This window comes from Rhinopithecus bieti, unplaced genomic scaffold (assembly GCF_001698545.2).
Source record: "Rhinopithecus bieti isolate Rb0 unplaced genomic scaffold, ASM169854v2 scaffold_35166, whole genome shotgun sequence".
NCBI lineage: Eukaryota > Metazoa > Chordata > Mammalia > Primates > Cercopithecidae > Rhinopithecus > Rhinopithecus bieti.
The window spans coordinates 81,370-106,097 of NW_016815254.1; the positions used below are offsets into that span (position 1 = coordinate 81,370).

General features: G+C 43.5%; 1 protein-coding gene across 1 annotated transcript in view; it reads left to right on the forward strand.

Annotated features, from left to right (window-relative positions):
* The window catches only part of LOC108515859 (protein-cysteine N-palmitoyltransferase HHAT-like), a 101,907-nt gene that overhangs the window by 31,198 nt on the left and 45,981 nt on the right, over nt 1-24,728 (forward strand). Inside the window, exon 2 of the mRNA XM_017853035.1 lies at nt 7,808-7,952. Coding sequence (XP_017708524.1) covers nt 7,808-7,952 — 145 coding nt within the window. The remainder of the gene's footprint in view (nt 1-7,807; nt 7,953-24,728) is intronic.

Below are 24,728 nucleotides of genomic sequence, written 5' to 3' on the forward strand. Positions count from 1 at the left end.
AAAAAAAAAAAAAAATTCCTCCCATCTATGAATGTGGGATGTCTTTGTATTTATGTCTTCTTTCAGCATTGTTTTGTAGTTTCATTATACAATTTTTTTGCCTCTCTGGTTAAGTTTATTCGTAAGTATTTTATTCTTTTTAATGCCATTATAAATGGAGTTGCTTTCTTAATTTCCTTTTCAGGTTGCTCATTGTTAGTGTATAGAGATACACAACTGTTTTTTTGCACATTGATTTTTGTATACTGCAACTTTGCTGAATTTGTTTAACATTTTGGTAGAATTTTAGGGTTTTGTACGTGTAATCTGTGAACAGAAATCATTTTACTTCTTTCTCATTTGGATGCTTGGCTTATTGTTTTCCTTTAAAAATTTTTAAGTGACACATAAAAGTGTATTGTGTAAAACATATTTTGAAATGTGTATACCTGTGGAATGGCTTAATTAAGCAAATTAACATGCCCTACCTCACTTATTTTCTGTGGTGACAACACTTAAAATCTACTCTCTCAGTGATTTTCAAGAATATGATATATTGTTATTAACTATATAGTCACTGTGTTGTACAATAGATTGCTTCAACTTATTCCTCCTATCTAATTGAAATTTTGAATCCTTTGACCAGCCAACATCTCTCCAACCCCCCTTTTCCCCCAGGGCCTATTAATTTTTATGCAGATATTTTATATTTCTATTTTGCTCTGTTAGATATCACTTTCTGGGGAGATTTGCTAAATCTCCTACTGCACTTGTAGATCCCAGTTACTTTTAAAAATTCCAGTGTCATTGTAAGCCATATGTTCTTGAAGACATATGGCATTTGAAATCAACAGTTGGTATCTGCCAACCATTGTTAGTGGGATACATGCATGACGTATTTGTTGAACAAATATTTTTTGAAAATCCACTTTGTGTATGGCACTCAAGAGGCAAAGATCTTGAAGGTTGCAGTTGAGAGAAGGGAATCCACACTGCCTCACAGATATGAAGTTGTGTAATGTAGTAGGAGCATGAAGATGTTCAATTAGAGAAACATGTGAATTCTTGCACTGCACTTATCAGTCTATAATCTGGGTAAGTTACTTAATCTCTCTGCTCTTCTAGTTCTTCATTTGTAAAATATGAATTGTTTTTACCTATTTTACAGTATAAGTAAAGCTGCTCACACAGTGAATTTTTTGCATCACAAACTGTATTTATCTAAAACTTAGATAGATGTTGTCTAGCCCATGCGTTATAGAAACACAGAAAATAGGTAACTGACTGTGCTAATACCAATGTGAATTAGGTAAATGAAGAGCCTCAGCACGTCCTGGGCAACACAGATAAAAAGTAGAAATATAGAACCTAAACCCAAGTTGGGCTGGTCTAAAGCTGTTGCTCTCCTGAGCTGACATTAAGCTGGGGCTTGAAGAATAAGGAAGATGCATTCAACGTAGAGAGAACAGCTTTTGCTAAGTCGCATAAATATGGAAGCACATGTTATGTTTGGGGAACACTGAAGACAGCCATGTCATTGATAAAAAGTAAGGAGGGTTAAGATTGGGAAGTAAAATGGGATCCAGTTTAAAGTGCTTCCCACTTTGGATTTCAGTCTCTAAGCAGTGAAGAAATATCAAAGTGTTTTGCAGAGTAGAGACACATAATGTGCTTGACGAACTAGAGGGAGAAATGCTAGAGTATGACATGTCAGTTAAAGTTGAGGCTTCTGGAAAACTCGAAGCAGAGATGTACAGGCTGGAGGTGGAGCCACGGCAGTGGAAAAGTAAGAACTCAGGGTGATGCAGTACTATTGCTCAAACCGGAACTTTTAGCAGGACCCCAGGCACCCCAAACAAGGCTTAAGTTCTCTGACTAGACAGAGCCAGTTGTTTCCTTAGTTATTTGACAGTACTCTGAAATTTTTTCACGTACTGCATGGATTTAAATGCTAAACTTTGGCCTCTGCAGTTTTTAAACTAAGCTGGATATCTAAAGTGTGAGGAAGGTAACTTGTCCAGTTAAACAAAACTGGCTCTGCCTTCATTGCTGCAGGTGTTTGATTCTCTCTCAGGAGCATGCACACAGACTTCGGAGAATGTAACTGCATTGACCTGCTGTTGTTTGAAGCTCTGTACACTTGAAGGAAGGAGGAGGTATTGCTTTTAGAGGGTCTTCATGTATTCATTCAGCTTGGATATAGGGTGGGATAGAACATTTAGGAACTCAGGAGATTCTGTAACTTATTTAGGGCAAAGAGCGAGACCGGTGATAGCTAATTATTGAGCACACATAGGGTATGCGTGGCTCTTGGATGGTGCATAGTTGAGAAACAGTCCTGCCCTATCCTTGAGGAACCTACTAAGCTGGTAGGAACATGAGAGAGGGGAAACTGGTAAAACACAGACTTCTAGCTGAAAATGACTGAATGTTTTGAGACGGGAAAACATCCTACAAGTTGGCACAGAGATGGGACATGGGCCCTGAAGTGACTGGAATCTGAGTCCTCCTGACCTTGATTGTGTCACTCTGGTCATTCTTCTCTTTCTTGAGAGTTATAATTGTGTCTCTTGTTGTCTCTGGCCTCATCTTTACAGTCTGTGGGGTGTTCACCACTCATTTGCTCTCTCTGGTCTCCACCAACCCCTCCCTTGTCATTGCCTTTTTCATCCTCTCTTACCTTCTGGTTAGCATTTTTATTAGAAAATGGAAAACTTCAGTGATTATATGGAAGAACTGTGTCCAGCTGCTCAAACCCACCCATTTTCTGTTTTTAGCTTCTCCACCACTTAAAAATAAGCAGCATCAGGTCCCATTTGCCAAGCCTTTGTCACAGTCTCCAGCAGCCATTCCTCCGGCCATCTGCTCCTCCAGATGCTCAGCCTGTCCCCACCTCCCATCTCAGCCCCACATGCAGCCCGTCCGTGGATGAGTGAGGGGCTGGCAAGCCCACAACCTCCAGCCCAACTGTGCCATCTGTCTCCCATCTCCACGTATGTTTCTAGCTTTGCTTTTGACCCACATTCCTGCAGCCCCCCATCCCTGACTTGTTTGCCCCCACCAATCCTGTGATTTCCAGGGAAAGGATGCTGCCTGGAAAAGATGGATGAGTTGCCATGGAGATTTGAATATACACAGGAAGCCACAGACACCTCACACCTGGAAGTACAAAGGAGTTTGACATAAGTTTAGTTTAGCCCTAAGGTTTAGTTGGTTTGGGTTGCAGTCCTTCCCATTGGAAGTCAGTGTCTTAGAGGGAAGTTTAAAGCCAAGTGTTGCCATAGCTGAGTGTTGTCATGACATCCCCCCATCCCATGTCAGTCTCTTGGATCACAGGCAAGCTACTCAGAGGAAATGGAGGTTAGCCCTAGGCCTGCGCTCTGAGTGTTCTGAGGGGCTTGCTGTAACCAGGCCAAAAGTCTAGCACCTGCCCTTGCACCTAAAGAGTGGGTATATTCACATTCACAGGAAGAGAAACTGCCCGACCCACCCCTCTGTCATGTACCATAGAGACCATGTAGAGAACTGGTCACCCCTGCCTGAGAACAAAGTGATTCTAAGGTGCCCCACTTCCCATTCTTCCTTTTTCTTCTGGATTTCAGGAATGTCAGAGGAGGAAGCTTGGAATTGGTGGTTACACCTTGCCTGTCTGTGGCCGGGGGCACAGGAAGCTCCTCCTCACTCTCTAGATGATGCCAGGTGGTGGGCAGGATAGGAGGGGCCTAGTGATCGAATGCTGTGAGGGAACATTCCCTGCACTGGGATGCATTTCTCTGGATCCCAAAGGAAAGGGGGCACATTTTTGGCATTGCTCTTAATGCCCACATAGACCAAGCGAGAACTCTGCTCTGTGATGAATGTGGAGGAGAACAATTCGCCCTTTCTCAACAGGGCTCTGCTGACCTTTTGGGCAGGACAGGTCCGTCCTGCACATTGCAGTGTGCTTATTATCCCTGGCCCCTGCCCACCAAATGTCATATTGCCTTGTAGTCACTGAGACAACCAAAAATGCCCAGCAACTTTTCAAACATCTCCTATGGGATAGTGCCACTCCCAGTTTTTTGCTGCCAGAAAATCAGATTGCTACAGACCAGTCTATGCTCTGAGAAGAGACCAGGACCAGAACAGAGCTCTCTTTTGTCCTGATAAATTCATATTAATGAAAATCATATTCTATTTGTCCATTATTGCCTTAGCTGATCAATGTGGCAATTCTCTTTATCATACCTGATGGCTTTTCACTGTCTTCTGATATTCCCCCATTTGTTTACAAGTCTTCAACATGAGTTCTCTTGTCAAGGGAATTTTCAAGTACCAAAGCCATGAGGATGGTGACTTAACACCTGAGGCATGCCTCCCACTTGTGAGAGGCCTGCATCCTGGTGATGAAGGACCACCGGGGTAATTGCTGTAGGACTACGGAAAAGAGAGTGTAAGAGAAAAAGTCTTTAAAGTGGAGGCTTGGCCCTGTGGCCTTAGAGATTCCGAAAGTTAGATTTATTGATGTAGCTGCCTGGTCCAAGGAAATATACCTTCTAGTTTTGTCCACATGACCTGTTTCCTCCTGGGAACTTACCCCTAGAGCTCCTATAAACCAGTGGCTGAGCCAGGGGGTTCCCAAGGTGGAGAGAGTGATCCCTGTGTCAAAACCATCACCTTCCAAAGTGTCCAGAGAATGCAAAGAGGAGAGATGAATTGCAGCTGAGACTCCTGTCCCCTTTGTTGTTAGTTATTACCCTCTTGTGGATGAATCAGACAGATCCCACCCCCTTTTCCTTCCTGTGGCCCATCATTCTTTTTCCCTACCATTTCACCATGAAAAGGAGCAACGCTCTGTTCATTTTGCTGCTTATTGGCATGGCTAGTTTTGTCAGAGGATGAGGCTGTTGGTTAAAATTAGGTTTTTGGATTCCTTGATCTTCATCTATTTTGTCTCCCACCCACTCACCCTGGGTGATAATCAAGAATTGCCTATGGGCATCTTGATTTCTCCTTTAAATCCTTTTAGTTTGATTCTAACAGGCTGTGCTTTTTAACATTCTTGCTTATTTAAAATTTTTTTTAATTTCTAAATTTTTAAAAAACATTTATAAAAATTGGATTGTAGTCATTCGTTCCAGATTTTAGCTGCCCCCCTCCCTTCCTATCTCTGAGATCAGCAGTTCCTTCACAGTTGGTATGATTTTGACTTTTTTTTTTTCCTAAGTAGATATAGGAACTTATGGAACCATGCAGCTTGGAAAGATATGGGGGTAATCACAGAATCAAAGGAAGAACTGTAGGATCTGGGGCCTCAGGGCTTGGAGCCTTATGCCTCCAAGACACGCTGTCTCTTCTCACCTTCCTTGGCCCTCATCTCCTCCTCCTGCTGTGGCCAGTCCTTACCCTGCCCCAAGTATCAGCTCCATAGTCCTGCTTAGCAGCCCCATGCAAACAGAGTCTTCCTCTCTCAGTACCTCTCTGTTGATTTTTTAATAATTGTAATCACTTCCCACAAAAGAAGAGCCACTTAGCTTAACAAGCTATGTGCACTCTTGGTAGTTGACGTTAACAAAGGAAAGATCACACAGGACCTTTGTGTTCCCTTCTTAGGATGTGAGGCTGGGGGAGACTGATGTGGTTAGAACAGAAGTGGTGGAGTGTCAGACTCAGCGGATCCCTTAGGAATCAAATGTCTTGTTAGTAACCGCAGTATCTGGAGAGAATTACTTGGAAGCATTTATGTCAATTAAGACAATTCATATTTTCTTAATCCATTTTGGATCTTCCCCCGTCTCCCAACTTCCTCTCACCCTGCCTTCCTAGTTACTGCTAATTGAGTCAGTAATGCCCAGAAAATATCTTCCTCTGCTTTAGAATGCAGAAAGTGGTAGATTAATGTCCCATTATTCTCAGAGGTGAAGAGTGCTGAATAATAAGCCTGCTCCTTCCCCATTTCTCTCTCATTAACAGTTTTCACACCGTGTAGTTATCTTGTACCAGGTCTTGTCTGACAGTGTCCTCCTGTACGTGCCTGTGGCCTCCTAGAGCAGGGGCAAGACTAGAGGTGATCTTGCCTGGTGGCCTCTAAGTAGGGACCCTCGACATCACTGGAGAGCATTCCAGAACAACCATGGTCAGGCAGACATCTCACTGTCCACCGCACAGCTTCTCTGTGAGCAGGCCACACTTGTGTTTGCCAGCAGTAAAAGCATGTTCCAAAGGGATGTTGGAGCAGAGAGCCGCGGGTGGGAAGATGGGGAGAGAGAGGGTAGCAGCCAGATCTGAGAGTTAAGAACAGACCCTGGGGCTGACAGGAGAGAACAGGAGGAGTCAGAAATTCATTTCTCTAGATGGAGAAGACACTGACCATGACTTCCAAAGCAGTCACAGGAGATTCACAGCAGGGCCGCCATAATAAGTAAGCCTCTTGCTGAAGACTCATTCTCCAATTTAGTCCTTTTTGCCTGTCATGAATTGCATCGGCTGCTGTCATTGAGTTATTCCGAGTTCCGTTTGTAATTGGAACACAGCTGAAATTAGGGTGCATGTGACCCTAGAGATGTGTGGGTTTCTGGAGGATATTTGGGAAATATCTCCAGACCCTTTGCTCCCTCTTTCTCTGTGTCTGTGGATTAGGTGGAGGTGCTTATCAGATACCCTGAGCCCCTGCATGTCCAGCTGCTGTGCTGTACCTGGTTCTCATTCTGAACACACAGTCCCTCGGGGCGGTCCCTGTGCAAGTGCTGACTGGGCTCGCACACTCCAGCATGGTGACCTCACTCAGGAGGGGCTCCCAGAACAGTCAGTGCTGAAGAATAAAGGCTTTGTTTGCTTTGTGAAATCCCTGGGAAAATCTTAAAAGGAGAAGTACAATGAAGAACTAGGAAGGACAAGTGGAATTCTTTATTGTGATGCCGTAAAATATCCCTCCAGCCTTAAGTATTTCAGGCACGCCGATACACTTCATCCTCAGTGCCGATGTGTGCCGCGGGTGAAGTGTGGGCCTGAGCTCTGATTCCAGCGGTAGGCTCGGCTCACACTGATTGTCCTCCACCCTTGTTATGAGATTACTCTTAATAGCATGTCAGGTTTAGGGGGCGGTTGGCTGGCTTCCCAGGGTCATTGTAACTGGCCCAGAGGATCATGCTGATCTTGACCTAATTCCATGGAGCTATATATACTAGTTATCACAGACAGCAGTTTGAAGTTCTTGCACCTGCAGGTTTACATGCAGAAAACAAGTGGAGGAGGGAGGGTGCCAAATCCTAACTGGTTTCAATGCTTGTATTCCACATGTCAGAGGGAAGCCCTCACATTTTGTTCTCCCTCAAAGAAACAACTTGGGGTATGTCACTTCTTTCCTTAGGGTAGAATGAACATGTTGCAGGAGTATGGTTTTGTTTTGTTTTGAGACAGGATCTTGTTCTGTTACCCAGACTGGGATCCTGTGGTGTGATCATGGCTCACTGCAGCCTCAAACTCCTGGGCTCAAGCAGTCCTCCCACCTTAGCCTCCCAAGTAGCTGGGACTACAGGCACATGCCACCTGGCCCAGCTAAGTTTTAAATTGCTTTTGTAGAGATGGTATATCACTATGTTGGCTAGGCTGGTCTTGAACTCCTGGGCCCAAGTGATCCTCCCACCTTAGCCTCCCAAAGTGTCAGATTATAGGCATGAGCTGCCACACCCAGACTGGAATTGAAATTTTGAGAGCTGTTTAAATAATGACCTGGTTCAGGCTCTGTGGGGAGGCACCCTGGGCTGGTGACAGAGAAAGTTGGATGATATCTTAGCCCCATTTTTTTCCACCCTTGTCATGAGATGCCTTCTTGCCATTTTTCTCACAGGCCCGATACTTCTCCCCACAAGCTCGCCATCGATTCCACGCTGCCCTTGCGTCTTGTTCCACCTCGATGCTGATCCTGTCCAACCTGGTGTTTCTGGGGGGCAATGAGGTTGGGAAAACCTACTGGAATAGGATCTTCATACAAGGTAAATTGCTTGACAGTGCTGTTTTCAGTCAGTTTCTTGTTTTCCATGTATGCGGATGGGATCACACATGGGATGGATGGGATCTGGGGAACTCATTCATTGTTATGTTCATGGTATGTGACTTCTAAAGTACCAGCCAGGAATAATTGCCTATGTTTAGTTATGACTTTAAGTGTTCCCCTCTTTTTGATGTACCCCATATCTCCTGTATGTGATACTTGTTTAACACCAAAAGGTATTATTCCAACTCTCCCAAAGTGTATATTCCCTTCCATTACACTATATTTCCAATGATTTGATATTTCTTAATCTTTCCTACTGCTGTGGTTGAATATCCCTTTCAAAAATCATGTTGAAATTTAATCCCCAATTGGCATTATTGAGAGATGAGGCCTTTTAGAGGTGATTGGATCATGAGGGGTCTGCCCTCATGAATGGATTAACCCATTCACGGATTAATGGATTATTATGGAAGTGGGACTGGTGACTTTACAAGAAGAGGAAGAAAGACCTGAGCTAGGATGCTCAGCCTCCTCACCATGTGATGCCCTGTGCTACCTGGGGACTCTGCAGAGAGTTCCCACCAGCACGAAGGTCTTCCCCAGATGCAGCCCATTGACCTTGGACTTCTCAGCATCCATAACTGTAAGAAATAAATTCCATTTCTTTATAAATTATCCAGTTTTAGATATTCTGTTATAATCAACAGGCAACAGAGACACCTAATGTCCGTGGGTCCTAGCCTGCAATGTACTGCAAAATCTAACCTTGTTTTGTTTATTGCTCTGAATGTCTTACTAGGAATCTGCCCTAGAAGCTTCCTTGTGCTCTCTTGAAGCTGTGGCATGGCATCAGTATTTGCCACAGCTCTTGGTTGTGGGTATTTTTGTGTGAATACCAGGGGCCAACCTTATGTTTAATGTACATTAAATAGGTAATCTGAATATCCAAAGCAAAGCCATACCTGCAGCAGATAAACTGCTACTATGTAGGAGTTGTCAAAATATTCTATTAATAATTGATCATTGTTTATTTATGGTCACCATTTCCCTTGGGCTGGGACTGAGTTATATCTATGAATCAGGAGATTTGGAACTACTCACAGTACATATTACTATAGCCAACTCGCTACATCTTAAAAGAGAAGATCCCTGCTCTGTTCCTTGCCCAGTGACATGGTCTTGTGCTTTTGCTTTGGGAAGCTTTGCCAAGTGGTGATGACGTAACTCTGCACAGCTGGCCCATCATCTCCACATCTGGGTCCCTGAGAAGGCAGCAGTGCTTTTGCTGCAGCTCTTTTCACACCAGAAATAACAGCAACACAGCTGCAGTATTTCAGAATGGCAAACCATGGGCCTAAACTGTGGCAGCCTTGGGTGAGCCATGCTCAAAGGGCCAGGAGAGAGTCCTGTTCTACTTTAATCTTGTCACTAAAAGACTCCTCTTTGATCTTGCTTTCTGTGAGATGTTTTAGCTGATAGTTCCTGGAAAGACCATGTACTTTCTAAGTGAAAGCTGTCCTTTAATAGAGATGAGAGATCATAGGGTGCAAAGGATCTGAAGATACAGGTGGGTTACAGCATTTTTTACTTTTCTTGGGCCCTCTCACAGAACCTAGCACAATGATAAGAACATTGTGACTTGGGGGGAAAGTGCTGATTTGGTTTGCTTGTCACATAATGAGGAAACTCTGATTTTCACTTCCCTGAATCAAATGCATTCAGTGTTTGCTACTTGCGAGGCACTGAGAACACAGAGATGAAAAAGGAAGCTCACAAATGTTGAGTGCCAAACACACAAAAATGTGCAGTAGATTCAGGGAATTGCTCTGCCAGATGTATGAGTGAATTACTAGAGGTCACAGGATAGAGTAACTGACTTTCCATGGAAGATAGACTCTTCAGAAGAGGTGGCATTTGAATTGAAGTAATAATTCAGGAATTTGCTAGGTAGAAAAGGCAAGTGTATCAGGGAAATTAACACTGGCTGCTTTGTCTGAAAGTCCAAAATCTCAGTAATTTCTCACCATAGAAGTTTGTTTCTCTGACAGTTCAGTACAAATCCGGTGGCTTTTTCTAAGCAGTGACTCCAGGGCCTACAATGTTTGTTTTGATTCTCCAAAATCTTGTCCTGACATCATGGAGGGGAAGAGAACACGGGACTGGCACACCAGGTGCTCAAACATGTGACATTTCTGCTTACATGTCATTGGTCAGAGCCAGTCACATGACCAGCCCAAGTACAGGGCAGGGGTGTGTAGGGAATCATGCAGATATCAGTGTGCACCAGCTATCTATGGCACAGCAGGAGCGGCACATGGGCCTGGCCAGAAATGCCCAAGAGGCAGTTGGAAATATGAGTTGGAGTTGGAGAAGATGGTGGGACCAGTGATTGAGATGTGTGGGGGTCAAGGGCATAAAGGTTGTACCTGAAGCCAGAGGAATAGATGCAATTAACCATGGAGCTGTGTAGATTGAGAAGAGAACAGGGTGGGGGAAACCCCAGGGAATGCTGGCATTGAAGGGAGCAGAGAGAAAGGCAGGAAGATCGAAGAGTGACTTGCCCGACATCCTATGGAGTTAACCTCAGTCACATGGGATTGGGCTCTGAAAACCCGGTCTGCTGCTGCCACATGGGACCTGCTATGGTCTATGACTGAACGCACTATTTATGTCCTCCCTGGACTCGGGTGCCACAGCCCTGGGAACTCTGATTCTATAAATGTGGAAGGCTCTGTGGAATCATCTCTCTTCTGGGTTCTGAGGCCAGAGAAACTCAGCTTAGAAGGCTTTTTCTATGTCAGTGATTATCCAAATAAGCTTGTTTGCATCTCTGCTGGCCTGTGCCATGGGCCTCCTGAGTCAGGGAATGTCTGCTGGGGTTTTAGCAGTTGCCCCTTCATCTGTTCTTTGCTGTGGGTTTTTGTCCCTGAAGGATTGGGTTTAGATATCTCTTGGAGGTAAATGAACTGGACAGTGTCCAATCTCCCATCCTGGAGAACTCTGGATTTCATTTAATAACTAATGTGACTTGATAGAAGATTAATATGAATATTCATGTTTTGGTGAAATAAAATAATGAGTCTATATGATGTTCCCTCAGTCTCTGCTGGGGCTGTTCATATCTGAGCTTTGTAAAATTAAAAAAATCTGAATTCGGAAACTCATCTGACCCCAGAAAGTTTAGTTAACGGATTGTCAAACTGTATATGGAATTGCTGACAAATGTGCACCTTTGACCGCCTTGTAGTCTTGGCATCTTCCCTGGGACACATGATCAGTTCCTGTCACTCCAGAGCCCATCTTTACACACTGAGGAGATACAGTGAAGCGAGTGAGAATGCTGGCTTTAGGGATGGAGAGCATTTAAGCCCAGTGTCTAGATTTCCAGGTTGAAGGGAAAGGTGGCCCTTCCCTCTGCACCTTGATGGGTTGGGACCTGCTGCAGCAAGAGAGAAGAACCGCTGACACCACATCCCTCTAACAGGTCTTGCCCCAGAGCCCTGGAGGAGTAGGAAGGGGCAGATGGGTATCTAGGAGATAGGGATTATTGAGATTTGCAAACACCTCACAGCTAATGGGGTGTGGATACACATGTGTCTTAAAAGATACACCTCGCTGTTTCCCAGGGAGCCCTCTTCTGGCATCACTGATGTCCCTAGAAGCATCTCGTGATTCACCTGGAAAAGTTGTCTTAAAATTGGTATCTTCCTGTCTCCAGTTCACTTGAATTTAGCCGTAGATTTGTTTGCTCTAAACTACGAAGTTTATTTTAGTGATTTCCATGAAAATGTCTGTCCTGGTCTCTGTGGGTCATATGGGTGAAATGAGGCTGTAAAACCAGACCCTTCCCTTTCTGTTGTGCACCTGCCCTGCTGTCTAGACAGTGGAAGACAGAGTCTGAAGGCAAGGGATAGAAATACTCAGTGGCAAACCTAGGGCTCTGGTAATGTGTCATCCCCAAAACAGTTTTGGTCAGGAAGTGTTACCTCTGCTGCTGAGGTTGAAGAAGTAGTGTTGAGTTTATTCAGCAGAGAATAAGGGATCTATGTTTTTGGTTTAAAAAAAAAAAAAAAAAACTCCAAATTTTTACTTTTGAAGTTATGCTTCAAGCTGCTTGAGGAATATGCATATTTAGGCCTCACAAGCTTTATTTAAAAGACTTAGCTGGTCCACGGATCTGAGAATGATATGGCTGGAGATTTGGTCCAAATGCTGTTCTAGGAGGAACTCTGCTGTGTCATGCTTTGCAGAGACCAATGCAGGTTGCTTTTTACAAGCCCTTTGGCTGTGAAAAGCATTTGTTAATAGAAGGAGCTTTCTCATGCCTGCCATAAATCTTTGACATTGAAGGATAATTTCTTCAACAAGCAGCTGAATAGAGCTCTGTAATTCAAAGGTATCAATGAGTTGTAACTCCAGATCAACAAGGCCAGTCGCTATAAACCAGCTGTGGCCGAAGTATCTTTGCAGTGCTCTCTCCACTGTCCTGGGGTAATGAGGAGAAAAAGTATTCAAGGGGGGTATTTATACACTGGGAATATATCTGACCTTGAGAGGGCTGAGAGCCTTGTAATGGTTGTATGGGTGCAGAATGGTGCTTCTTCTGAAAAGTCTGTCTGCTTTTGTCCAGGGAAGCCATGGACTTTGTTTAAAAAAAAAAGAAAAAGAAAAAAGGAAAACCAAAACATCTCCTGAGCGGTGGGACCTGGATCACTGGGGTGATCCAGTGACAATGTGTGCAGTGACAAGAGCTTGGTAGAGATGTGGCATCCATGGAACATTGCCCTGTCTGATGCCGCATTACACACACACACACCTGTACACACATGCACACATACACACATGGATGTTTGTTTTTCCTTCTATTATCCGATCTATTTTGGCAAACTCTGCCTTAACACTTAGCTCCTGGAGTGACCCCATGCCAAGGCAAGGAGAATTTTATTCTTTTTCCTTCTAGATTGCAATGAGAAAGGAGCTGGTAATTTTCTTATGCAGGTCCCCATATTTGCCTGCTATTTCTAGCTGAGAGAAGAGAAAGTATATTTTCTCCCTGATTACTAGCTTGTCTGAGCAGTTTATTTGCCTCCTAACTCAAATGGTTCTGGACAGGCATTTTATTTAAAGCTGAACTGGAGTATTGCACTAGAGATTCTGGAGGGTTGTGGTTAAATAGAAATTCATTCCCATCATATCTTCTTAAATTCTTGGGATTAAAAATTTCATTTCTGATGAAAGAGGACAGAGGGCAGGTGTCAGTGTCTCAGAGGCCATCCTTTCTGATGACTTTGTTTCACGGCCTTCCCTAGCCCTTCTCTCTAAGGGGAGTTTTCACTGCTGTCATTGATCGTGTCTATGCCTCACTGGATCCTCTGAAAGTTCTAGAAGAGTTTGAAAAGCAGGTGCTTCCTGTGCATCATACTTCAGGGTGATGAGGTTGACATGTAGATGTAGGTTAGACAGTCTATCTGTGTTTACATCATTGGTCTATTTATGACCATTCCTGGAATCTGAATGTCAAGACTTGCAGAAGCCTTGGTTTCTTTATTGCATGCCACATGGCCAGACAGAGGCCTTGGGCATTAGTTTTCCCACAAGTAATTCCAGCCAAGTCACCAGGCATAGAATGTGAGGAATAGTGAGTGAAAGTCCTTATTCAAAAGTGCACCTGGGGTTGTGTTAAAGCTGAAACAAATTCTAAAGTACCCAGGAAGGGCTTTCAACCAGATAACATTTCAATCTTTTGTGCTAGGTTATGGAAACTTTTTCCTGCTAATTAGGGTTTCCAGGGCACTGAACCCTGACCACTTGCTGTGTTGCCAAGTTGGTTCCCTATGGCTACTGTAACAAGTTATTAAAAACTTGGCTTAAAACAACACAAGTTTATTTTTCTTATAGTTGTAAGGACCAGAAGTTTGAAATCAGTCTCACTGGGCTAGTCAAGGTGTTGGCAACGCTGGTTCCTTCTGGAGGCTATAGGGGAGAAGCTGTTTCCTTACCTTTTCTAATTTACAGAGATGGGTTTCTCTTGGCTCATGCCTTCTTGCCTTCCTCTGTCTTCAAAACCAGCAGTGTAGCATCTTCAAACCATGTTCTTTCGTCTGTCTTCTGTCACACATATCTACCTCTTGTTCTTGCTGTCTCCTCCTCTGTTTCTCTCTCTCTCTCTTTTTTTTGAAACGGGGTCTCTGTCACCCAGGCTGGAGTGCAGTGGCATGATCTTGGCTCACTGCAACCTTCGCCTCTCAGGTTCAAGCGATTCTCCTGCTTCAACCTCCTGAGTAGCTGGGATTACAGGTGTGCACCACCACACCCAGCTAATTTTTGTATTTTTAGTAGAGACAGCATTTCACCATGTTCATCAGGCTGGTCTTGAACTCCTGACCTCGTGATCCGCCCACCTCAGCCTCCCAAAGTGCTGGGATTACAGGCATGAGCCACGAGCCACTGCACCTGGCTTCCTCCTCTGTCTCTCTTATAATGACCTTTGTGATTCCATTGGGCATGCCTGGATAATCTAGAGTAATTTCCCATCTCAAAGTCTCTCATTTGATCACCTCTGCAAGGTCTCTATTGCTGTGTGAGGTGACTTTGACTTTGACAGGTCTGGGGGCTTAGAGGGTGGTCATCTCTAGTGGAGCCATTACTCAGCCCACCGCACCATGCTGACATGGGCAATTGCTGTGGTGCAGAACACCCCTCGGTGACACCACTGCCGTAGCTTCTTTTAAAGAGATTTGGTTATAATAGCAATTTGGATGTGCCACTAGCCTCCTTAAAATGTGAATCTGCCTATCAAAAAAAAAGTAATACTTAAATTTCACAGAAGGACGCATGTGAGATTTGTTATCTTCAGGGAATTTCAAGGGTGGTGTTGAGGACTGCTGCGCTTTTGCCTGCTCAGTGTTTGTTTCCCATTCCTTGGTAACAGCGCCCTGCTTTTCCTTTGGGAACAGATCTCTCCCACCCGCCCTCAATCTGTGTGATTCCGGTGGGGCACACCCCATATCTAAGATCCGCAATCAATGTGTGGCCCGGGACTGGCCAGGCGGTAGGGTCCGTCTCGCCATGTGATATAATTCCAGAACTTTTGCTGAAACTATTGGGAAGCAGAAGCAGTCTCTCCTTTGGAGGGTGGAGTAGTCAGGATGCAGAGCTGGAGCTGCTGAGCCCTCTCGTCCTCTCAGTGAACAGCCACGGAGGCGGGGGGCCAGCTCAGAGGAAGGCAGAGCTGCAGGATGGAAACTGAAGCCATATAATTTTGAGCCCCTAGATTGAGGAATGCCTGAAGCCAACATATCTTTGTACTTTTCTGTTACAGGAGATTTATTTTTATTTTTTTTTACTCAATCCATGTTGAGAGACAGTGTTCCAGGGCTTGCTTTGTTTCTGCATTTCTTGCAAACAGAGGCACTGGCTACCTTTGTTCCCAATTATTTTTCCTGGAATATTTGTATAGAAAACACCTCAGAATTGTCCAGCTACTAAGCAGCAATATCAGGTGAGATTACAAGCCCTTTGACTCCAAATTCTACATTCTTTGTATCAGACTACTCTTCTCTCTCTGCTCTGTAAAGCCTAAATCATGACAGGCAACCACTGTTTTCACTGTGACCCATCCCTGATTGTCACTGCCAGAGACAGTCTAAGGTGCCTGGTTAATTGTTCTGATTCTTAGTACTTCTCCACTGAGCATGTTGGGAGGGTGACAAGAGTCAGACCTTCCAGGGTCTGGGGCTGATAGACCAGCCTGAGGCCTGTTAGCTGGATCGGCACTGACCAGTCCACATGCCTACAACTCTTTTTATCCTAAGCCTGCTCAGTTGGTCAAGGACTCTGGCTTCTCTCTTTAGGTTTACTCTGACATTGCATTAGATTGCTCCCAAGCCCTGTTTCCAGTGTAATTACTCTTTTCCAGACCAAGAAAGCAGTGGAAAGAGGAGATAATTTTGTTATGGCACACAATTTCAACGACTGGGGAAACAGAATTATCTCAGGTTGGCTGTCATAAGAGCCGAGGGCCTGTGACTGTCATATGTAAGGGCAGTGCTGGAAATTCAACAAAGGACAGCAACATGGCTGGCCATGGTTCTTGTCTTTGCAGTGAAGATCAGAAAGTGGAATCCAGGGGACCTTTTCCTTGCCTCAGGAATTCTATGTGGAACTGTGGTCATTTATCTTAAGTGTAATTGAGGCACTCAAGTCTTTCAGTGAGTATTCAACAAATGAGAGTGAAGACTATACAAAAAAAAAACCTTTTCATTATCTTGAAACAAAGACAGAAAAAAGCATATCCTGTTTTGTCAGCACCTGTTTAGTACCACGTAAGATTGTTGAAGGGGTCAGAGCTTCTAGCTGACACCTGTCAATTGGGCCTAGTTGGTCCATTTTCCTCTGTACTAACCTAACTCTCCCAGTTGCCAGGGGCTGCCCTGATCACATTAGCTGCTGCTGTGGAGTATTCTCTCTAAGGGGAAGCTACTGAAAGGGGAAAGCATGGAAAAGAGGGTGTTATGGTTGAATTGTGCCCACCCAATGAAGTCCTAATCGCCAATACCTCAAAATGTGACCTTATTTGGAAATAGGGTCTTTATAGAGATGATAATGAAGCAGCATCATTGTCTGGGGTAAATACCTGAGGTTTGTCATCTCACACCAAGGAAATCGAGTACGCAGACACAAAAGAAGTGGGTTTAGGAGTGGAGGTTTAATAGGCAAAAGAAGGAGAAAGGAGAACAGCTCTTTGTCTTGAGGAGGTGATGTCTGGTTTACATAGGGCCCAAAGATTGGTTGGACCAGGTGTGACATTTACATGGCACGAGGAAGCTAGCCTTGCTGGTGCCATGTCGCCTGCTCCTTACTGTACACATGGTTGGCAAAGAAAAGGGAAGATGGAGCCACCATTTTGGACATGCCTAGTCCCCACATAGCCTCTTTCCTATTGGCACAACTGCCGGCATTCAAACTGTGACTCTTCCCCACTGTAAGAAACAGTTCATGAGTCCAGCAGCTGGAGGGCCAGAAACGCCCACTTCAAGTGTTCAGGTCCACGTAATGGTTAGACTTTGCTGTCTGAGCATGGGCCGTAGGACAGACATTCCAACAGTGTGAAGTGAGGATAGGAGTAGTCAAATGCCAATCACAGCAATGTCACATGGTTATCCAGAGGTACAGTGAGGGCCCTGGGAGGTGAGGAGCAAGGAAAGCCAGCCTTCTAGTTCCTGGGGAGCCATTATCTTTCATGGGTGATCCAGATCAGGCAAGAACAGGGATGTGGTAGGTGAAGGTGGGTGAGTAGAAACACGACCCCGCAGTGAGTGTCCCGGGATGCACCAATCAGCCACTTTTAAAACAAAGCCAGACTTCCAGCCCCGACCTGCCTTCATATTTATCTTCTCCTCTTCTGCCCTTCTCTGACCCCTGACATTGATTACACAGGAAGCAGCAGATAGGAATAGCTAGCCTGGCAGTGTATGTCACCCTGTGTCAGGCTGGCAGATTGAGGCTTCCGGGCAGGGCAGGCAGAGCTGATACTCCACTTGAGAGCCACCCTGCATTCCACCAACCCAGGGCCAAAGCCTTTGTCCCCTGGGCGCCTGCTGGCACATGTGCCCGCAGAGCCGCTCTGCACCCTTTTGTTCTCCTCTGGCTATTGTAGCATGCCAGCTGCTGACCACTCTTGCCCAGACAAGGAGGCAGCTGCTAATTTTAGCCCTACTTAGGTCTCCAGGCAGCACATCTCAGGACTTAAAAAATATTTTTTGGTTGCGTTTTTAGGTGATCTTGGGAAACAAAAAATTGGGAGGACTTCACCTGCTATCAGTAAAATGAAAAGGGAAGTTTAACGTTTTGTTTTAAAAAAGTTACTCTATTTCTTTGCTGTTAGAAGTCTACTGGGGCCAGGGGCATTTGTCTAAGAGAGTTAACTTGTAACTTGTGGCTTTTAGTGGGGTGAGAAGACAGACAACTGAGTGCTAAGTCAGGGGATAGAACATTCTGCCCAGAGAGCACTAGGAAGCTGTTTCTGGCCTGCCTGGGGGAGGATAAGCCACTCTGTTGATACAAGGGAATGTGGAATTTTGCTTGGTAAACCCGATTTCCATTTTTCACCATTGTTTACGTGTTGGGTAGATGGGACCACTCTCATTTGTCTTGGTTCCAAGTTGGGTTGCCTTAGTGAGAAGGCCTTTGAAACACGTCTGTTGAGTCATGCACAGCAGGGAGCCATTTGTGTTCTGAGGGTTGTCAATCGCAGAAAATCTGAAAAATACCAGACAACGTAATGGCACAGCAGCCAAACCATGCCTGGACATTTTCTGATCACATAGGTCTGTCTAAGGAACTGTGCTTTTTCTCAGAAAGTCATTAGGTTTTTTTGAATAAGCTAGAAGAAACCAGCTAACTTTTAACTTAACAAAATTGTTCCTGATCTTGTTGTTTTTCTGTTTGTGTTCACAGTTATCCATAACTGACTTTAGTCATATTTGAAGCTAACCTCTTGATTACTTTTTTCACTTTATGACTGCCATTTAAGGTTGCTGGAGAGTTGGCTCATGACTTTTGGATTGCAATACAAAATTTCTATCAGCCAGGGCTTTACTAAGAAAAGCAAAAGTCCATGGCAAGGAAATAAGCAATGTGGGAAGTATCTCAGCTTATCTGATGCAGGAGAAAGAAGGACAGTGGTCAGCTGAGTCTAGGTGCAAGGCTAAGTTATTTTTACAGAGAATTCTGCCAGAAGGAGAGGGCTTTTGGGACATAGTGTTTTGATATATGCTTTGGGGACAAAAAGGTGAATGGCTCAGGGTTGCACCAATAAGCTGATTTTAAAACAAAGCCAAACTTCTGGCTATCACTTGCCTTAATATGTGTCTTCTTAATTTTGTCTTCTGGGTGAGAAAGTCACCATGGAGGAGGTGACATCAGAGGCGGGCTTAATGGATGAGTAAGTACCAGACTTGGGGGATGGGTCACAGCCTGTACAAAGGTATGGAGGCATAAATCATATATTCAGGAACTGCAAGCATCCTGGGATCATAGCAGGAGAGGGTGCAAGGTGTGATATTGATGAGTAAGCTGTTTGCACCAACAAACACCAGGAAGGTAACTTGAGGATCAGAGAATGAAGTCCATACATGCCATGCTAAGGAGTGTGCACTTCATCCTTAGTAGGCTGAGAAAGGCAGGGGCTACAAGGATTTTTGCAAGAGAGTGACATGATTTTCATTTTTGAAAGATTCTTCTGGAGGTCATGTGAAGGGGAGCAGTACTAGGCGCAGGGCGATCAGTAGGAAGCTGTGGGAAAGATGGTGAGGCTCTCAGCTATGGCTGTGGGGCATCAAAGGACAGAAAAGATGGGAAAAGAAATTTTCAGAGTTCTCCCAGGGAGAATTTTAGAGAATCAGTTAAGTCTTCATAATTTGTACAATAATGGTTTTGGTACCTGAGATGGGCAAAATACTTGAGGTTTATCCTTTTATTTGGGAGCTCATTATAGATTAATTTCTGAAGTTTGGAGAAAGAATGGTCACTCCAGGTTTCCCCTCTGTTTCTTTGCCTTTGCCCCTAGAATTTGAAAGAATATGCAAGTGCCAAGGAGAATGTCAAAACAAAGAAGGGGGTGCTTTGCAGAGATGAGCCGCTTGCTCCATGTACTGCCTGAATTAATGTTTTTTCCAAGGCTAAGTTCGCTCTGGAAGGGGGACTCCTTTTGCAGAAAGTGTTTTGTTCTCTGCAGATATTTTACAGATATTTCAGATTCATCTTTTGTTTCCTTAAACATCAATAAGCATAGCTGCTTTGTAATCTATGTTTGATACTTTAAGTATTTTTAATCTGTGTGAATCTGTGTCTGCTGTATTCCTTTACTGCTGGGTTTTAGCCCTAACTTCTCTTTCCTTGGATACTTGGTTATCTTTGACTACGTGCTGCTCATTATCTTGTGTAATTACATGTGAGGTATTCCTGAGGCCTAGTGTGAAGGTATCTTCCTACAGACAAAATTTGTGCTTGCATCTGCCAGACCAATAGGGCTGACTCAAGAGTTGCATTTCCTTAGGGAGGGATTCACTTCCCTCCCCTTCTCCTTTGGAGGTGGGAACTAGGTTTACCTCTGGTTAACCCTTAACCTTAGGATGAGTATGATTATTTTCTGGGCCCCAGCTTAATGTGTTTTTGAGGACCCACCTGTTAGACTCATTGCTTTTGTCAGGCTCTGGGATTTTTCTTCTGCTATCTCACCCCAAAGGCTGCAGTACAGTCTGGACAGACAGATGTTTTCAGGAAAAAAAAAAAAAACAAAACTTTAAGAACTTTGTTTGCCCCTTTGGTTCTCATTTTTTCTTAGATTTTGGCCTGGTTATTCCTTACTGTCTTTCCGGAATGTTGCTAGCTGTTTGGGGGAAAAAAATTAAAATATTTATCTGTCAATTTTAGGATTCTGTTTTCTCCCAGTGGAAGTACTGGTACAAATAATATACCTACCATTGCCGGAAGCTGAAGTCTTAGATTCTGCAGAAATTCTGCTTTTCTTCTGAGTCAAACATCCCAGTTGAAACGTCTAAGAAATGACAATGTGCTTCAAATATAAATAGGAGGTGTTAGGTAAATGCTTTATTAGTGAATTCATATTGAATTGCTAAGAGAAGTTAGGTGTGTCTGAGATATCCCCTGATTTCTGAGGACTGTTACAGAGGCAGTGTCGGGTGGTAGTTGGAGGACTCTGGAGTCAGACATAATTGAGCCACTTACTAGTATGAGAACTTGGACAAGGGACCTAACCTCTTTAATACTCAAATTCTCACCTGTAAATTGAGAAAAATACCTACCTCATAGGGGGTTGTAGAGATTAAATAAGATAATAAATATAACCTTACACAGTTCCTGGCACATGATGACCCCTTACTAATGGTAGTTAGTTATTAGTACTGGTATTATATTAACATTATTCTGCCACATGGACCCATTTTTCTTCTATCAAAATAGTTTGGTGGATATGTACATGCAAAAGAATGAGGTTGGACCCATACCTCACATCATATACAAGAGTTAACTCACAATGGATCAAAGACCAAAACGTAAGAGCCAAAACTATAAAACTCTTAAAAGAAGATAAATCTCCATGACTTTGGATTAAATAATAGTTTCTCAGACATGACACCAAAGATACAAATAACAAAAGAAAAAATAGATCAATTGGGTGTCATCAAAACTAAAAACTTTGGTGCTTCAAAGGACATCAAAAAAATGAAAATACAGCCAGATAAATCTTTGCACATCATATAATGATGAGGAACTTATATCTAGAATATATAACTCAATGATAAAAAAAAAAGACAAATCACCCAATTAAAATGGGCAAAGGGGCCGGGCATGGTGGCTCACACCTTTAATCCCAGGACTTTGGGAGGCCAAGGCAGGAGGATAACGAGGTTAAGAGATAGAGACCATCCTGGCCAACATAGTGAAACCCCATCTCTACTAAAAATACAAAAATTAGCTGGGCATGGTAGCGCACGCCTGTAATCCCAGCTACTTGGGAGGCTGAGGCAGGAGAATCGCTTGAACCCAAGAGGCAGAGATTGCAGTGAGCCGAGATCACGCCACTGCACTCTAGCCTGGCAACAGAGCGAGACTCCTTTTAAAAAAAAAAAAAAAAAAAAAAAAAGGGCAAAGGACCTGAATAGATATTTATGCAAAGAGGATATACAAATGATTAATAAGCACGTGAAAAGACATTCAGCATCATTAGACATCAGGGAAATGTACATTAAAACCACAATAAGATACCACTTCACAGCTACTCCCTTTACTGCTGATGGGAGTGTAAAATGAAAAACATTTTGGTCTACAGTCTGGTAGTTTCTTAAAAAGTTAAACATAGAGTTACTATATGACATAGCAATTCTACTCCTGTATATGTGCCCAAGAAAAATGAAAAGCTATGTTCACACAAAACTTGTACATGAATTTTCATACCAGCATTCTGCATAATAGCCAAAAAGTAGAAACAACCCAAATATCTGTCAAATGATATGTGGCATATCCATACAATGGAGTATTATTCAGCAATAAAGAGAAATGAAGTACTGATTTATGCTACAACATGGATGAACCTTGGAAACGTGGTAAATGAAAGAAACCAGTCACAAAGGATCACATGTTGTTGATTCTATTTATGCAATGTCCAGAATAGGCAAATCTATAGAGACAGAAATAGAGTAGTAGTTGTCTGGAACTGGGAGGGATAGGGATTTGTAGGGTGATAGCTAATGGGCATGTGTTCCTTTTTAGGGGATGATGAAATATTCTAAAATTGAATATGGGGCTTGGTATGGTGGCCTGTGCACATAATCTTAGCACTTTGGGAGGTTGAGGCAGGAAGATTACTTCCCTTTTGTTCAGGATTTCGAGACCAGCTTGAGCAACATAGGGAGACCCTGTATTTACAAAAAAAAAAAAAAAAAATTATTTTAAATAGCTGGGTGTGGTGGCATGTGCCTGTAGTCCCAGCTGCTCTGGAGACTGAGGTGGGAGGATTGCTTGAGCCCAGGAGGCCAAGGCTGCAGTGAGCTATGATCATACCACTGCACCACAGCCTGGGTGACAGAGTGAGACCCTCCCTCAAAAATAAAATACTTAAAAAAAAAAAAATTATTGTGGTGATGGTTTGAAAACTGTGAATATACTAAGAGCCACTGAACTGTGTTCTTTAAATTGGTGAATTGTGTGATATGCAAATCATATCTCAATAAGGGCATGTTAAAAACTGTTTAAGGCTAAAAGATAATTGTTCTGATATGGCCCTATCCTCTCCGTCCATCTGTCTATTTGTCTTACCACTTTTTTTTTTTTTTTTTTTTTTTTTTTTTTTTTTTTTTTTTTTTTTTTTGAGACAGAGTCTCGCTCTGTTGCCCAGGCTGGAGTGCAGTGGTGCGATCTTGGCTCACCGCAAGCTCCACGTCCCGGGTTCATGCCATTCTCCTGCCTCAGCCTCCCGAGTAGCTGGGACTACAGGTGCCTGCCACCACGCCCAGCTAATTTTTTGTATTTTTAATAGAGACGGGGTTTCACCGTGTTAGCCACGATGGTCTTGATCTCCTGATCTCGTGATCCACCTGCCTTGGCCTCCCAAAGTGCTGGGATTACAGACGTGAGCCACCGCACCTGGCCTTACCATCCATTTTATCCGTTCATCCACGCACCCAACAGCCTGTCCACTCTTCCTTCAACCCATTCATTTGTCCATTTACCCTTCCTTCTGCCCTCCCATCTCATCCCATGCCATTTTGCCTTCCTCCCTCACTCTGTCAATCCAAAAAAAAAACAAAAAACGTAAAACCAAAAATTTGATTTGTTGCTTATCTGCTCAAGTTTACTCTGTGCTAGTCATCATGTAAGTCTCTGCTTTTCATCATGCTAGTTTGGCATTTCCGGTGTCCTTATGACTTGCTACTTAGCATAAGATGAGTTTTCCAAGCTCTGCAGAGGAAATGCTCTTTATCAATCCATCCAGTAAACAGATGGATGCATAGATGTGGGGACTGTGGGGTGTTTGATACATAGCCAGCGGCTTACTGAAATGGCAGGAACATCCAGGTCACATCTCACCTGACAGAAGTCCTCAGAATGGTGTGTAGAAAATTTTGGGTTTGTTGTTTGCTGTGACATCTCAGTGTTAAATGTGTGTGACACTCGCTCTTTCCTTCTTTCAGTGGCTCAGTGCAGGTTTGATGCCTGGTAACTGCATTCCTCATTCTTAACACAATGGTGAGTGATTTCAAGGTTGACCTGGTTTAAAACAGCTTTCTTAATGAGACTGTTCCTCTTTGTGTCATCGTTAGTATGATGTCAGTTCTTTCCTTGCCCAACCTCCAGTACAGTTGTTTCCTAACTTGATTGCCCATCAGAGTCACTTGGAAAGATTATTTAAAATGCAGAGTCCTGAGCTCTTACCTCTAAGAGATTCTGATTCAGTGGGTCTAGGGTAGCATCTGGGAACCAGTGTTTTAAGGAGCACCCCTAATGACTCTTAATTGGAATCTTCCTTGTACTGCCCTGAGATACTCTACCATAATTGATCTGTTAATGCCAGCATTAGTTAACAATGTGGGAGACTTCTAATTTCCCTTCTAATGCCTGGCTAGTGTTCATTTCTTCAAGCCTGGAAGTGTTAATCCATGGCTAAGAAGAAGCCATTACTATTCTGTGTATCTCCAGCTGAGTTAGTGGGTAGATTATAGTGCTTTGAGAATTTTGAAGGTGGCAAGAACTCAGCAGCCCTAGACAGCTCTCATATATCCAGTGATGTGGATACTACAAACTAACTTATCCAAATAATCAGCATCTGGGGTTAGAAATGTACTGTTTGATATTAGATTTTTTGCCCTTCTTCATTTTTCTTGGTTTAGTAAAAAAACAACTTTTTGAAGACAAGAGGGAGTGGCCTTAGGAAGACAATTATTTGGGGCTGAGGGGGTGAAATGAGATGTTAGTTGTAATGAAAACTCTTCTCTGACCATAGAATACTGAGTTCTGACTCCAATAAGCTAAGTACTGGACTTTAAAATGCCTCTAGATCTGCACATACCTCAAGATGCTATGTGGACATATTTTTTTTTTTTTTTTTTTTTCTGATGAAGGTATAAACCCATCAGAACACTAAATTCCTCACCATCAAAATGACTTTGCCAAAGCCCTAACATGGAACTGTATTCAAAACATGTGTGTGTGCACCTACCCCACACACACACGTACACACTCACACACACACACC